Raw genomic sequence first — 17067 nt, 5'->3', positions numbered from 1 at the left:
TGTCTCAAAAGTGACCAAACTGGGTCAGGTTCCCAGATGCACAGTAGGGTACACTCAGGTCTTTTATTTCAGAGTTTATTTTAATTATAGTTTTAAATTGACATTCTATTGTGTTTCTTTTTCAGGGACTCCAATTACAGATATTATTGAACCTTGTTTGCATATCTTTTGCTTCTTTCAGTTCCTTTCTGATCATTTTCACTTCTCTTTTTCCCTTATTTTGAATTAATTAGCTTCTCTCTTTTCATTTTCATTCTCTATATGCTTTCATATACTTTTAGTTATATATAATGTCCCTTCATTTCTGAGATTTTGTTTTTTCTTTCAGTTTCTTCCCCTAGTTCGGTGTCTTGAGTTTTTAAATGTTTGATTCATGGTAACTTTTTTTAATATCAACATTTGCTGATTTAGTTATATTTAATTCATGTTGAAATATTATGTAAATGTTTTCTTCTGCTTTGTGACTTTTTTTCCATATGGGAGAGTATTTTCATTTGTCAAAATTTTGAATTCTCATTTGCTATTTTTAAAAATTTCTATGGTAATTTTGTTTAGATGCTGAGCTCTTTTTTCATGTTTATGTATGTTAGCTTTTCCTGGACTCACAATAGCAGGTGACCTGTGGGGGTGGGATTTGGATAGTTTAATTTATTTCTTAGTTCAAGAGCCCCTTCGTATGTTGCTCCAGTGAAGTACACTTTCTTTAGTAAATGCTGCCCCTTTCTTTCTGGTCTACCTTCTTATGATTCTATGACAGATACTATGTCATTACAGGAGGACCATGATCTTTTGCCTCTGCCTCCTTTCCCTTTACCATCCATCTTCCAAAAGACACCTGTTCTTCAACTGCCTCTCTCAGAATTGGCACCTGCCCGGGACTGCCACTCTGATCCTGCACATTTTCCAAGCCACTTCCTTATGACTCCCCGGTAGCCAGTCATCCAATCCCCCAGGTACCAGATCTTTGGTCACTCAGGGTGGGGCCCTCTTTCTGGGTTTATTTAATCAGACATGATCTGAGTCCCTTCCCCTCTTGTACCCTGCACCCTTTTTGGCATGATCCCAGCCTGACTCTTCCCTAGCGTGGGCACTGGCACTGACCCTTCAGGTCTTAGATGGTTATTTCCTCATGTCCATCCAGGTTTAAATATGTTCTCTCTCCTGCTTATGTTGTAGGTTTGGGTGTTGGGTGACTTGACTTTCTTTCCTTTTCAGTACATTTTTTAAGGGAAGTGTGTGGAGAGATTCAAATGTAGATGGCCACCATTATTCTATGGAAATCTGGAAATTCACATGTTCTTCAGCTTTTGCTCCAGTGTAAGAAAAACAGCACTAGAAACTGGAGATGGAGCATTATAAAATTGGCTTATGAAATAAAGATGATAGGGAACACCAACCAGTAGCCCTGCATTCAAAGTCTACTTGTGTAGTCACTGCAGTCAAGTAAATATACATATATATATATATTTTTTAAGTTAAAGCAAAATGTTTCCTACTGTGTAGCACAGGGAACTATACACAATATTTTGTAATAACCTATAAGGGAAAAGAATCTGAACTGGAACATACATATATATATAGCTGAATCACTGTGCTGTATACCTGAAACTAACATGATATTATAAATCAACTATACTTGAATTTTTAAAAAAGGAAAAAAATGTTTAAGAAATGATGTTTTTTTTTGATTCCCTACTTTACCCTTTTTGACAAAAGAGCTTCTACACTATGTCCATAGTTATGTAGTGCTCTGAGGGTTGTTGCAGACATTTTCTGTCTGGCTGCATCACATTCTCGGATGTGACACATCTGTCTAGTTTCTTCTGTTTCCTCCCAGGTTGGTCTGGTGTTTGCTGTCCGGAGGGACATAGAGAGGGAAGAAACTGTCAGTGAGAGAGGAAAGGCATGATGGGCTACCTCTGGAAGACAGCTAAGAGGAGATCACTGCCCAATTTTGGTTTAGTGCGGCTCCTGAGTTCTATAGCTAGAGGTAGACAAAGTGAATCCATCTTTTTCGATTTTCTTTCGTACTGGGTTTTGATTCTTATGTTAGAATCCAAGAATATGTTGTTAATCTCTTCAGCATTGACATTAGTGAAAATCCCCTCAAGACTTTGGCATCTGGTCTTCTCTTTAGTTTCCAACACTGTTGCCAGTTTTCATCTTTCTGTAATTCTTCACAGATATTATAATGGAAATTGGAAAAAAGGCGCATTAGATTCTGCTGATTTGCCCTGATACTAACCCAGAAGTCCTACCAATTATTTTTTAGTAATGAATAGGAAAAGATTGTAATAAGGGCGTGATTCAATTATTAATAATATTACATATTTCTCAAGTAGTCTACTTTAAACATTTAATGATTCCTTAATAAAAATGTACATGAAAAATTTCTCTCCTCATCTAAAACTCTTACATCAGATGAATTTAAGTTACGTATTTCCTCACCAAATTTAGTCAAAAGTTTATAATTTCCTTGGCTAAACACTTTATTCATGGTAATGTTTGCATGTTAAAATGGCTTTTGAAGGAGCATGGAATTCACACAAACCCAATATCACCTTCACCCACATAACAAAGAAAATAAGTCCTGTGGGGAATTTCACTAGTGTAATGGTTGAAAATGTGAAGTCTGTGGTTAGATCTGGTTCAAATCCAGTCTCTTCCCTTTATTACTTGTATGATCTTGGGAAAGTTACTTTACAATTCTTAAGTATCAGTTTCCTCATGCGTAGAATGTAACATTAGTGATGCCCACCTCATAGGCACTTGTGTGAAGATGTACTGAAAGAATATGTATGAGACACTTAGCACAGTGCCTGGAACATAGTAGCAACTCAGTAGCGTGAGGGGAAGATGATAAGGATGATGATGATGATGATGCTTACAAAAGGTAAACAGGGTGGATGTTACTCTGTGGGTGTTTCTTGAATTTTTTAGTCAGTAACTTTTTTTTTTCAAAATTTCATCTCAGGAAATAGTGCCATGGCTACTTCTGTTTCTAAAAATTTGATACTGCCTTCCAGGGTGTGTCTTTTTTATGACAGATGGTCAGCAGCTAGTGGTAAAAGAAGTGTGGAGTATCATAGTACTTCATTTATTTATGGGAAATGTTTTACTGCCGCACCCTTCAACTAGTTGGAAACTGAAAATCAAAAACTGGAAACTCTATTTATAAATGGACAGTGCTGTGATCTCAGTGTCTGAAACTGTAGACTTTTAGAAAATATTTATAGCATATTGGAAACTAGTTACTGATCAGTGCATCCTTGCCCCCTTTTTTAAAAAAAACTAACCCAGAAAACGTGAAATTTGGGTAAATTAGAATTGAATACTGAAATGGCATCAGAGACAATTAACTATGTATCATTTTACATAAGTCTTTAAGAGAAGAGGATGAAGAAAAATGATTAACTCTTTTGTTAATAGAGGCATTTGAAGTGAATAGAGATATTTGTTAATTCAGCCTTAAATATAAGCTGAACGGGGACTTCCCTGGTGGCGCGGTGGTTAAGAATCCGCCTGCCAATGCAGGGGATACGGGTTCAAGCCCTTGTATGGGAAGATCCCTCATGCCGCGGAGCAACTAAGCCTGTGCACCACAACTACTGAGCCTGCGCTCTAGAGCCTGTGAGCCACAACTACTGAGCCTGCACGCCACAACTACTGAAGCCTGTGCGCCTAGAGCCCATGCTCTGCAACAAAGAGAAGCCACTACAATGAGAAGCCCGCGCACCGCAACCAAGAGTAGCCCCCACTCGCTGCAACTAGAGGAAACCCATGCGCAACGAAGCAACGAAGCAACGAAGACCCAATGTAGCCAAAAATAAATAATTTTAAAAAAAGAAAAAATAAGCTGAACAAATGGAAACATTATACATTTAAAAAGATACTGAGGCCATATCTACATTTGACCAAGGAGGCAATTTAGCATAGTGGTTAGGAGTGGGGAATTCAGGAGTTTGCCTGAGTTCCAAACCCAATTCTGTCACCTGCTCAAACAGGTTATCTTGTAAGTCACTCAGCTGCTCTGTGCCAAGGTGTATCTACATCATAATGTTGAGGATTAAGTGAGATAGTACATGTAAAACATTTGAAATGGTGTGTGGTACATAATACATGCTCTCTAAATTCTAGCTACTATTATTCTAACTAGCTTGGCCAAAACAAACACTCTCCCCCCCCTCCTTATTACTCCAGTTTGGTTGTTATGAACGTGCATGAGACAAGTCCATTTCACTGGTTTAGAGGTAGGTCTCTGCGTTAAGTGGTCAATGTGAACATCTTACAGTTCTTTTTTGTTGCATAATTCTTACCACCATGGTTCTTACTGCCATGACCATTAATGTACGCCAGGGTGGGTAGTGAACATTGCAGGAAGGAAGTGTCTCTGAACAGTCCCCTAGGTGCCTACGTTAAAGAAGCTGATTAGAGGGCTCTGCTTCATTCCTATCAGCCTGGAGCCCAGACTTTTGCCCTAATAAAAACACCCATTACCTTGCCATAATAAAACCAGGGCATTTCATGAACTTGTATGATTATTGAAAAATCATTTTCCATGAACATCATCCGTCATTATTTAGAGATTGACATTTTGCAATTGGAATCAACAGTCTAATGAAGATAATATTGCTCATACAGCTAAACTATACCATATGCTTAATCCAAAAAATAGGGGAAATTCATAGATAACAGATTGCAATGTATCTTTTTTATGTGCAGTTCGTGAGTGGACTGTGTGACTTGGCTGTATTTGGCACTGATACTTTTCTAAAAAGAGACCCTCACATGGAAGAGAATATCGTAATACATCTTGGAAATTAAAGTTATAGCTACACCAGTGTATTTCATAAGGGGAACTCTTGCCAGCAAGAGGGATGGATAAGAATATTAATGTTCCATTTTATCTACATATTATTCTTGTATCTGTATCTAGGTTATAGTCCTGTATCCGTGATTATATTCTTTCCATGTTTACAGAGTCAGGATCCGAATTTTGCAACGAAAGGTGTTGTCATTGTTTTTAAGCTATCAGCTTATTTAGCACTTAGTATATAGCCCAAGCACTTTACATACGTTTCCCCATTTAATTCTCATAACAACACTGTATGTAGGTGTTTTTTATCCACCTTCTGCTAGAGAGAAAAACAAGGCTCAAGTTTATATAACCTTGTGGAGTTGAGATGCAGACCCTGAAAGGTTATGCTCTTAAAGACAGCACAGGGCTGCATGTGAGAGAGTGAGGCCTGTGGAATTGGTGGGGAAAAAGGACCATAAACTGTTGAAGCAATTGACATTGTCCACTTTCTAGTGGTTCAGTTGTGTGGAATTGAAGCTTTGGAACAGTATGATATACAAAAGAATCATGAAATGCCACAATAATTGTAGCATTACCTGTAAATACATAGATACATATAGAAGATAAAAGTTAACACACTATAATATAGCAATAATCAATCCCATGAACATTTTATGAGCTTCATGAGGCCACTATTTATTCTACAAGATTGTGATGATCACACAGTTGATATTGCTGAAAAGTGTTATGAATACAGAAAATACACTTTTTTTCCCCTCTAGCTCACTTTGGTACACACACCTTTGAGGAAGAAATTGTATCATCTGCTAAAAGTTCGTGTTCAAGGTACTTATACAGGGACATATAAAGAAAGTGAATGTAGGAAGTTGTCAATAGATTTCTTAAGGTATTTTCTGGCGCACTGACTTCCTTTCAAGAGGAAGTCATTATCGTTATATATGGACTCATTACATAAGCACCCTAAAAGCTTAGCACCCATCTTTTGCTCTACAGAAAAAAAAATCAAGAATTTAGAACATACAATCAAATATGGTGACCTTATACAGCAAGCCTTGAAATTAGCGATCCTCATCCTAAGCTGTGTGTTAGAATCAGCTGCATTTGTGTGTGTGTATGTTTGTTATTGAAGTACAGTTGCTGTACAGTATAAGTTACAAGTGTATACTATAGTGATTCACAATTTTTAAAGGTTATACTCCATTTATGGTCATTATAAAATATTGGCTATATATTGTTGTACAATATATCCGTATAGCGTATTTTATACATAATAGTTTGTACCTCTTAATCCCCTACTCCTATATTGCCCCTCCCTGCTTCCCTCTCCCCCCTGGTAGCTGCTAGTTTGTTCTCTATATCTGTCAGTCCATTCCTTTTTTGTTATATTCACTAGTTTGTTGTATTTTTTTTATTTTTTAATTGAAGTATAGTTGATTTACAATGTTGTGTTAGTTTCCGGTTTACAGCAAAGTGATTCAGTTATATATCTATCTATCTATAGATAGATAGATAGATAGATAGATAGATTTTCTTTTTCAGATTATTTTCCATTATAGGTTATTACAAGATATTGCATGTAGTTAGTTCCCTGTGCTATACAGTAGGACCTTATTATTTATCTATTTTATATATAGTAGTTTGTATCTGATAATCTGAAACTCCTAATTGATCCCTTCCTACATATTTCCCCTTTGGTAACCATAAATTTGTTTTCTATGTCTGTGAGTCTGTTTCTGTTTTGTGTATAGATTCATTTGTATAATTTTTTGATTCCACATATAAGTGATATCAGATATTTGTCTTTCTCTGTCTTACTTCACTTAGTATGATAATCTCTAGGTCCATCCATGTTGCTGCAAATGGCATTATCTTTTTTATGGCTGAGTAATATTCTATTGTGAAATATATATATATATATGTGCATATATGCCACATTATATAAATATGATATGTATACCACATTTTCTTTACCCATTCATCCGTCAGTGGACATTTAGGTTGTGTCCATGTCTTGGCTATTGTAAATAGTGCTGCTATGAACATTGGACTGCTATCTTTTTGAATCAGAGTTTTCATCTTTTCAGGATATATGCCCAGGAGTGGGATTGCTGGATCATATGACAACTCTGTTTTTAGTTTTTTAAGGAACCTCCGTACTGTTTTCCATAGTGGCTGCACCAATTTACATTCTAACCAACAGTGTAGGAGGGTTCCCTTTTCTCCACACCCTCTCCAGCATTTATTATTTGTAGACTTTTTAATGATGGCCATTCTGACCAGTGTGATGTGATGCCTCTTTGTGGTTTTGATTTGTATTTCTCTGATAACTAGCAAAGTTGAGCATCTTCATATGCCTATTGGCCATTTGTATGTCTTCTGTAGAGAAATGTCTATTTAGGTCTTGTGCCATTTTTTGATTGGGTTGTTTGGTTTTTTGTTATTGAATTCTATATTGAGTTTGTATATTTTGGAAATTAAGCCCTTGTTGGTTGCATCATTTGCAAATAGTTTCTCCCATATGTAGGTTGTCTTTTCATTTTGCTGATGGTTTCCTTTGCTGTGCAAAAGCTTATAAGTTTGATTAGGTCCCATTTGTTTCTTTTTGTTTTTATTTTTATTGCCTTGGGAGACTGACCTAAGAAAACATTGGTACGATTTATGTCAGAAAATGTTTTGCCTATATTCTCTTCTAGGAGTTTTATGGTGTCATGTCTTATATTTAAATCTTTAAGCCATTTTGAGTTTATTTTTGTCTATGATGTGAGGGAGTGTTCTAACTTCATTGATTTACATGCAGCTATCCAGCTTTCCCAACACCACTTGCTGAAGTGTTGCATTTTTTAAGATTCCATATAGAAGTGATGTCATACAGTGTTTCTCTATCTCTGTCTGACTTTTTTGACTTAGCATAATACCCTCCAAGTCCATCCATGTTGTTGCAAATGGCAAAATGTCATTCTTTTTTAGGGCTGAATAGTATTCATTACATATATACACACCACATCTTCTTTATCCATTCGTCTGTTGGTGGTTACTTGCTGCTGTCAACATTGGGTGTATACATCCTTTTGAATTAGTATTTTTTTGGATATATATCCAGGAGTGGAATTGCTGGGTCGTATGGTACTTCTATTTTTAGTTTCTTGAGAAACCTCCATACTGTTTTCCACAGTGGCTGCATCAATTTACATTCCCACCAAAAGTGTATGAGGGTTCCCTTTTCTTCACATCCTCACCAACATTCGTTATTTGTGTTCTTTTCGATGATAGCCATTCTGACAGGTGTGAAGTGATATCTCATTGTGGTTTTGATTTGCATTTCCTTAATAATTAGTGATGTTGAGTATCTTTTAATGTGCTTGTTGGCCATTTGCATTTCCTCTTTGGAAAAATGTCTATTCAGTTCTTCTGCCCATTTTTAAATCTGGAGAATCAGCTGCATTTTTGACAAGGATGCCAAGATAGTTCAATTGGGAAGAAGAATCTTTTCAGTAAATGTTACTGTGATAACTAGATATTCACATGCAAAAGAATGAAATTGGATTCCTACCTCACAGAATACACAAAAATTAACTTAAAATGGATCATAGACATAAATGTAAGAGCTAAAAGCATAGCAATCTTAGAAGAAAGCATAAGAGTAAATCTCTATGACTTTGCATTAGGCAGTTATTTCTTAGATAAAATACCAAAAGCAACAAAAGAAAAAATAGTTAAGCTGTACTAAACCAAAATTTTAAACTTTTTTTCTGCAAATGATACTATTAAGAAAGCAAAAAACCCACAGAATCAGAGAAAATATTAACAAATCATGTATCTGATACAGGATTTGCATGCAGAATGTATTAAGAATTCTTGCAACTCAATCATAAAAAGATAAATAGCCCACTTTTCAAATGAGCAAAGGATCTGAATAGACATTCCTCCAAAGAAGTTATACACATGGTCAATATGCACATGAAAAGGAAAATGTAAATCAAAACCACAGTGAGATACCACTTTGTATCAGCTAAGATGGCTATAATAAAAAAGGTAGACATCCGTAAGGGTCACTAATAAGAGGATGTGGGGAAATTGGAATACTCATACATAGCTGGTAGGAGCGTAAAATTAGCAGGTCCTTAAAAGTTTAAATATAAAGTTACCATATGATGTAACAAGTCTACTCCTAGGTATATACCCAAGAGAAATGAAAACAAATGTCCATACAAACACTTATACATAAATATTCATAATAACATTATTCATAATAGCCAAAAAATGTAGAAACAACTCAAATGTCCATCAAATGAGTACATAAAGAAAATGTGATACATCCATACAATAACATATTATTCAGCCATATAAAGGAATTAAGTATTGATACATGCTATAAAATAGATACACCTTGAAAACATTATGAACTGTATAGTTTGTAAGTTATATTTCAGTGAAGCTAATTTGACAAAAATCAGCTTGGGTACTTTTATAAATCTTTATGCCTAGGCTGAACCTAGATCAATGAGATCACTCTCTTATGGTGGAACTCAAGCATCAGTATCTTTTAAAGCTCCCCAGGTGATGGCATTGTGTAGCCAAGGTTGAGAATCATTGCTCTAAAATTAGCTCTAATCTAAATGAGTTTCTGATTTAGGAAACTCCAGAAGAGTTCAGATCCGAGGTAAGAAGACTCTAGTAGATTTCCCAATCTCGCTACTCAAAGTGTGGTCTTCAGACCAGCAACATCAGTATCACTTGGGAACCTGTTAAAAATGTAGATTCCTGAGCTCCCCTCACCCCCGGGCTCTGTAAATCGGAATCTACAGTTTAATGAGATCCCCAAATGATCTAAATTTTGAGAAGCACTGCTCCAGGTCAGTGGTTCTCAGTCTTGGCTGAATGTTGAAATCATCTGGGAGTCCAAAAAAAATATTGACGCCTGGGTTCCACCCCCAGTGATGCTTCTGGTATGAGGTACAGCATCTGGATTTTAGAAGTTCCTCAGGTGATTCTAATGTGAGACAAAGAGAATAACTGATGTAAACATACTGTTTGGGGGACATTTAATGGTGAAAAGAAGAAAAGATAGTTAAAAATAAAATTTATTTATTTAGTTTTTGACATAAACGTAGAGGAACATGCATAAGCAAGTGGAAATTATTGATAAAAATTTGCAGAGGTGTGGGGAAGGAACGGGAGTACAGCAACAGTAGGGAAGGTTTGCCCTAAAAAGATATAGGAAAAAAAAAAAATGACCAAGCATTTTCCCCTCCAGGTACAGGAGTGTGATCTTTTATATGATTATTAGAGAGTACTCAAATTTAAGTGGCCAATGGTTTGTGAGTTCTGTTTTTTTTTTAAGGACATTTTATTTATTTGTTTATTTATTTATTTATTTATAGCTGCGTTGGGTCTTCATTGCTGCGCACGGGCTTTCTCTAGTTGCGGCCAGCGGGGGCTAATCTTCGTTGCGGTGCGCGGGCTTCTCATTGCGGTGGCTTCTCTTGTTATGGAGCACAGGCGGGCAGGCTTCATTAGTTGCAGCACATGTGCTCAGTAGTTGAGCACGCAGGCTCAGTAGTTGTGGCGCACGAGCTTAGTTGCTCCGCGGCATGTGGGATCTTCCCGGACCAGGGCTTGAACCCATGTCCCCTGCACTGACAGGCGGATTCTCAACCACTGTACCACCAGGGAAGCCCCTGTGAGTTCTTAAGGGAAGACTGTTTTTAAACTGCACTGGAAAATATGTGGCTACTTACTGAACTTTCCTTTCTTTTAATATATATTAAAAAAAAGAGTGTTTATTAATCCAGTGGTAGATATTCCTTCCCAATAACCAGAGTACCAGTGTCCCAGTATCAGTGTCCAGTTTCTCAGTTCTGGGGAAATTGAATTCCTACAGATGGTGGGAGCTGAGCTGAGTCGGGGGTGTTCTTCCTGGGTGTGTCATTTGGGCCTGAAGGATTCCCCTCACCAACAATGGGCCTCGCCTTGTAATGACCAGTGCCTCTCTACCCATAACTGGTCTTTGCAGAATCACTTTAAATACTCTTAACGTGTTCCCTAGGCAAGGCTATGAAGCTTGCAGAGCGGGCCTTTGTGATCTCTCATTTCACCCCGCACCCTCCCCATCCCTCCCACCAGCCTCATTCTGCACATGTTCTTCTCCAGGTGACTTGGGTCCACTTCTCTGTTCCAGCATCACTATACTGTGCCCTTGTCTCCGCAGAAATTAGCCACGCGGAGTTGACGTGTGTAGTGTGTGTGCGCGTTTTAAGTGCTTTAGTGAGTCTCTGCTAACTTGGTGCGTAACTATTAAAGGAAACCCACAGTCTCTTCTCCTCCCTTCTTTCCTTCTCCCTCTTCTTCCTCCTCCTCATCTCCCTTTTCTCCCTCCCTCCTTTCTCCCTAACATCTCTCTCTCTTTCCTCTTATTCCCTCCATCTCAGGCACTGAGGCTCTGAACCCTTTACCAAAACGAAAAGAAGTGACTTAAGTGGTGACACATGAGAACCCAGTGACCCTAAAACTATTACTGTTTTTGCTAAAGGCAAGCCTGATCTTAAACATACAGGGAAATTTCTACACTCCTGAGAGGGAAATTACATGATCAGTTATTATCAGTATGTGATACCACATACGTGGGTAGCATGCAATTAAATTCCAAAAATCAACTAATGCATTTAAATACTGCATGTACCTTGTAGTTCTGGATAGTTTTCCTGTCTTTAAACTCCCAAACTCTGTAAAATATCTGAGTTTTCTCTTTGTTATACTTTTTAATGTCTTTATGGAAGCATAGAAATTTTCACAAGTTCTATACTTTAAAAAATCTTAAAATTTTCCTGATTACAATAATAATGCATGCTAGTTGTATAAAGCACTGTAGAAAATAAAAGTCTTTTGTAGTCTCACCCCACCCATTCCCCCATCCCAGCTAACAGTTTGGTGTATATTTTTCCATATTTCCATTATTACCATCTTCCCTTCCCATGGATGTATGCCTCTTTTAAAAAAATTCACCTGGAGATATTTCTAAAATCCATCACTTTCCAAAGGACTAGTTCCAGGGAATTGGTACATGACCTTGTCTAGGGATTTTAGTAACTTTTAACATTTTGATGTGGAGTAACCCAAGATTTATGATACTTTATTCAGTTCCCTTAAATGTACATTTGGTTTTCTTGATTTATTTAATAACTTGGAGTCCCTAGGGTGTTTGGTTATTGTTTTAATCGCTTGTCTTCTATTGTATTTCCTTGGCATATATCTCCAACCACATCCTTGTCAAAATATTCTGATTCGTACATTTTAAAAAGTAGCATCACAGCATACTTAGGAAGGTTGGTTGGCTTTTGTTTTATTTCATCATGATTTGCATCATGATGATTCTGCCTGTGATGATTTTTCCCAGCAAATAATTCATCACTGGGATTACTCACAACCTTTAGTGTTCAAAATTCATCTCATCTTATTAAGTTCCCTTATTTTGCAATATCTGTGGCTCTTCTGAATAATGAAAAAATGAAACAAATGAATAATATACAGATACACTTTCTTTAAAAGTTATTAGAAAAATATGTGTTATTTAACCATGCCTAATACTTTGGGGGTATTCCAGTGAGCTCTGCTTTTAAAGATGAGAAATTTGGGGGTTCCTCCTTTCTTGCCTTTTTTTGGATTGAATGAATTTTGTTTTGTTCTTCCGTGGTCCAGAAAAGTCCTATCTTTGTTTTTAAGTTACCTTAAAATTTTAACATGCAAATTTTACTTAGCTAAATCTAAATTTAATGAACAGCTTTACCCTCTTCCAAACAATACAAGGACTTTAAAATGCTTTCATTCTGATTTCCCCTCCTGACTTACTTGCTATTTTTAATCATCCAGATTTTAGCTCTGTTTGCTTGTTTTTAACCCCACAAATTAGACACCATCATCATCATTCTGTTAAGATTTTCTCTCATTCACCATTTTCTTTGCTCATCATCCCTACTTGCATTCAGAGCTTCCAGGATCAAACCCTAGTTCCTGTCATTTTGGACCGGTTGACAGTCTCATGGTATACAGGTAGTTAGTTAAATGCCTCAGGAAGAAAATGAGGAGTCCAGGGAAATATTGCCCCCCCCCATAGTGCTGCCCCCAGGCCTAGAGGCATCCCTGCATTTTTCCCTCTCACTCTCTAGTTAGTGGGTTTTATGGAATAGAGAGGAAAAAGGAAATCTTATAGAATTCTGAAGTTAAACATATTCACTTTAAAGGACTGTCACTTATTCTGAGATTGTATTCATCCTACCTTTTGTTGCTATTAAAATTACCTTTATTTTATGGTAATGGTAGTTGAAAGTTTTTTGGTTTTGTTTTTAATTCATGAATTTTGTTTTAACATTTCCTTACTTGGCAAATACAACGTTGCCAATCACAATCCAGATTTTTTGAAAATTTATGGGTCCTTGAAATCCCAAGCCACTGCTGTAGACAACTAGCTGTGAGTTTGGGGTGTGGACATTGAACCACCTGAAAACATGTCCTCTTATTTTCAGGGGCCTTATTGGTTATTCCTATGTGGACAAATCCTATGGTGTTAACAGTACTTTGCAACCTTTTATTGGATTATCAAGTAGTCCAACGATTGAAATTATACCTAACAACTTCTTCCATAAGGCTGAGTCTATACTAGCAAAATGACATGGGTGCCTCATGCACACCCGGCATACATCTGGTCGTGTTTACGCTCCCAATTTTTAAAAAACACCCACTACCCATTGTTTGGCCAGTAACTTACTATGGGCCTTTCTCATTTGTAACATGAGGGCGTTGGACTAACTGATCTCCAAGTTCTTTTCAACAGTAATGTAGGTTGTGATTGTATTTGCACGTACAATTTTTAAAAATCTTAAAGAACTATAACTATTTCACATGTATTTGTATTACATACAAGTTTCACATTGTAAATTTAGACATGGAAGACATTCGTTTTTCTCATGCAGGCTAATATTTAAAAGGCATGTTGCATCTGTGATATGGGCGCTGCCATCTTGGCAGATGCTCTTTCTTCATTTCCCTGTGAGTGTTCAGCATGAAGTCTACACTGAATGACTTGAGTTCTCATTTCACTGCTGTAACGAATGGTCATGTTTAAGTACAGCCAGATTATTTATTGCAAAGGGTCACAGGACTCATTTTTTTAATTGTAACGTGCTTGACCTTGAAGTTGTTATGTAAACGTTCAGTCATTGTGACAATGTAGACAAGTGTTGACTACTTGAAGATGCACAACCACACATTTTGGAGGCCTCTGAATTCATGACCAAGTTGTTAACTGGCAGGTTTGTTATTTCCTGTAAATACGAGGAAAGGAAGTATTACAATCATTGATACCCATTTGAGAGAGGAAATTAACATTTTCTAAAAAATTCTTTTCTAGTGAAGGAAGCCCATCCCCCAGAATGGAGCTGCTGCACAATATCGATCCAAACTTTGTAGATGTTTCACCATGTGAGTACCTTGTTTATTGCTACTAATTTAAATATTGTTGGCTCACAAAGACAGTTTTATTACCTAGTGTCTCTCTAGCCTAATTCTCTTTCTCCACTTGAGTTTTCTATAAAGGTAAACAGTTCTCCATGGCACCTGTTGTACCAATCTCACTGTGGCTTTGGTGCCACAAAGGGTGAATGCTGCTTAATGGCTTATATGACCTTATAAGCCATTTCCCTCTCCATGACTCAGTTTTCCCATCTATAAAAGGAGAACCCATGGGATCTCCGAGCCTCCTTCTAACTGTAAATGTCATGCTGTTGTTGCCCCGTTCTTACCTGAGAGTGTCAGAGCCTCCTTCTAGAAAACTCAGGGTCAAATAAGCCATCACATCATCTGATCAGGCTGGTCAGGTGCTGCCCAGACCTGCTGGGTCTCATAAACCCATGATTTCCCTGGCAAGGCTGCAATTTAGCTTGATTCTGCCTACTGCCTAAATTAACCCATAGGGAACCCTATTAATTCCTGCAGGGAAAGAGGCCATGTGGTGCTTTCACATCCCCACAGGTTGTAATAGTCCTATATAAATACCATGCTGGTGGCCCTGATGACCCTACGTCATGAGTTTGGGCCTAGAAAACCTTAACTGTTTGGCCCTTTGCCCAGGTTCCATCATAAGGCCTCATCGTGAGACTGTCTGCAGAAAACAGTGCTCTTATACTCCCTTCATTCACTTGGGTGCTCACATCCCCTCCTTTTAGACATACTGCTACCCCATCATTCAGGCTCTCCTTACTCTTTTGTCCTCTCCAATCTGTGTTACAACCTGCCTTAAGATTCCCCCTTCTGGAGAATGACCCCCAGTAATTCTGAGTGTGTCTTCAGGCATTTGAGGTCCAGCTCACCTCGCCAGCCTCACTCCAGGCCCTCCTTGCCATCTTCTTGCCCTACTAGACACTTGCCATTTCCAAGCATGCAGATTGTCATACGTATGTCTTGAACATGCTTTTCCCTATGCCTGAAACACCTTTCCCTGCCTCTCCACAATTTTTCCTCATCCCTTAAAACCCAGCGCTATTGTCCCACCTCTGTGAATGCTTTCCAGAAGCCCTGGAAGAAGCAGTACTCCTTCCTCTGTGCACCCCTTCGTATGTATCTCTGTATAGTGTTCACCAAATTCACCTGTATGTGCCTGCATTTCCCACTAAGCCGAGAGCTCCTGGATATCAGGGTCTATGTCATATTTATCTTTACATCCTCATAAGTTAACACAAACACCCGGCACTTGGTAGGTACTCAGTGATGATTACTTAATGACTGAATGGACAGTTGGAGGAGAGTTGAAATGGAATAAAGACCACCTAGAATCACTAGACCTGGAAAGGAAAGTGCCCTGAGATAGGTAGGAATGGCTACAGGATGGAGAAATTTCTATTTTTATTGGAGTAAAGAGACGTCAGTGAGAGAGGCAAGGGTAGTAATATGTCCAATATGGTAGCCACGAGCCCTGTGTGACTACTGAGCACTTGAAATATGGCTAATTGTGGATCAAGATGTGCTGTGAGTATGCGCACATCCGATTTTGAAGACTGAGTATGAAAAATATAAAGCATATATACATTTATTACTTGTTGAAGTGGCAGTACTTTGGATATATTGAGTTTAAATATATTGATCGCAATTTCATCTGTTTCCTTTTCCTTTTTTAATGTGCTTAATAGAAAATTTAAAATCACATGTGTAATTTGCCTTGCATGTCTATTGGTCTAGAAGAATTGTTCTAGAAAATGCTTGGAAATGATTTGATCAGCTGTGTGAGAGGATCACACACCTATGATTAGTTCCTGTGGAGCTACGTCAATCGTTTAAACTTTTCTCTGCCCCAGCACACCTAGGGATATGACACATTGCAGTCTGTAACCGGCTCACTGGAGAAGTGATTGCTAACCAGGAGCCAGTCATATCAGAATCCCTCAGGGTGGCCAGAAGGGAGGCAGGAATGGTTTTTACAGCTTCTGAGTAATTTAATGCACTGCAAAGCCCAGCATAGCCTCCAGGGATGTGCTGAATATGCTGCCCACATTACAGTGGTTTTAAGCTGTCCTCATCCACTAAGTTCCATCTACAAGTGAAAAGCCTTAAGCCCCCTTCACTCACGAAGCTGCATTTTGTCATGGCATGAGAAATGGGAGCTTGAGAGCTATACGCCCATGTGACCCGACCATAGTGCTGCTTGCCGTGGGCTTCTTAGCATAACCTGCTGTGATTTTTGCGTCCCCTCAAGTGCCTCTAGCAAAGTAATAGCACAGGCAGAAAGTTTCACCAGTGTAAGAATTGGGGCATGGAAATCAGAAGAGAGAACTGTCTTAGCCTTGCCCCTCATAGATTGTAAGGTCTTGAGCAAGTCCCTTCACTTTTCTTCAACTTAGTTTCCCACATGTTAATTGCTGGACTTACTGAGACCCTTTGCTGCTGTCACAAATTCAGAGACACTTTCTAGCTGCCTGCTGCTCCTTCCCCCCTCCTAGGAGTCCACTCCAGGCCTTCCTGTTGGCCTTCCCTGCCAGCCTGGGGACTCTTGCTGTAACCCTGCATGTAATGAGGGACATTGTCAGGCCCTGCCATTGACAAAGAGCCACATTCACTGTTGGTTCACAAAAACAGGGTGTCCCCTACTGTGTGTACCTGCGGGTGGCAAGGTGCCGCCTCCTCCTTATGTGTGGGCAGTGCCAGGGACCTTTTCTGCCCAGTTTTCATATCCATTTCACACCACTGTGTGGCAGAATTAGGAA

The 17067-nt window shown here is 38.3% G+C and overlaps 1 protein-coding gene across 1 annotated transcript in view; it reads left to right on the top strand.

The window, feature by feature from the left end:
• The window catches only part of ARSB (arylsulfatase B), a 181787-nt gene that overhangs the window by 91410 nt on the left and 73310 nt on the right, over positions 1-17067 (top strand). Inside the window, exon 6 of the mRNA XM_061189387.1 lies at positions 14223-14293. Within this exon, the coding sequence (XP_061045370.1) occupies positions 14223-14293 (71 nt within the window). The remainder of the gene's footprint in view (positions 1-14222; positions 14294-17067) is intronic.

This window comes from Eubalaena glacialis, chromosome 4, assembly GCF_028564815.1.
Source record: "Eubalaena glacialis isolate mEubGla1 chromosome 4, mEubGla1.1.hap2.+ XY, whole genome shotgun sequence".
NCBI lineage: Eukaryota > Metazoa > Chordata > Mammalia > Artiodactyla > Balaenidae > Eubalaena > Eubalaena glacialis.
Note: the sequence above shows the minus strand (reverse complement) of the source record. Positions and strands in the feature narration are given on the sequence as shown.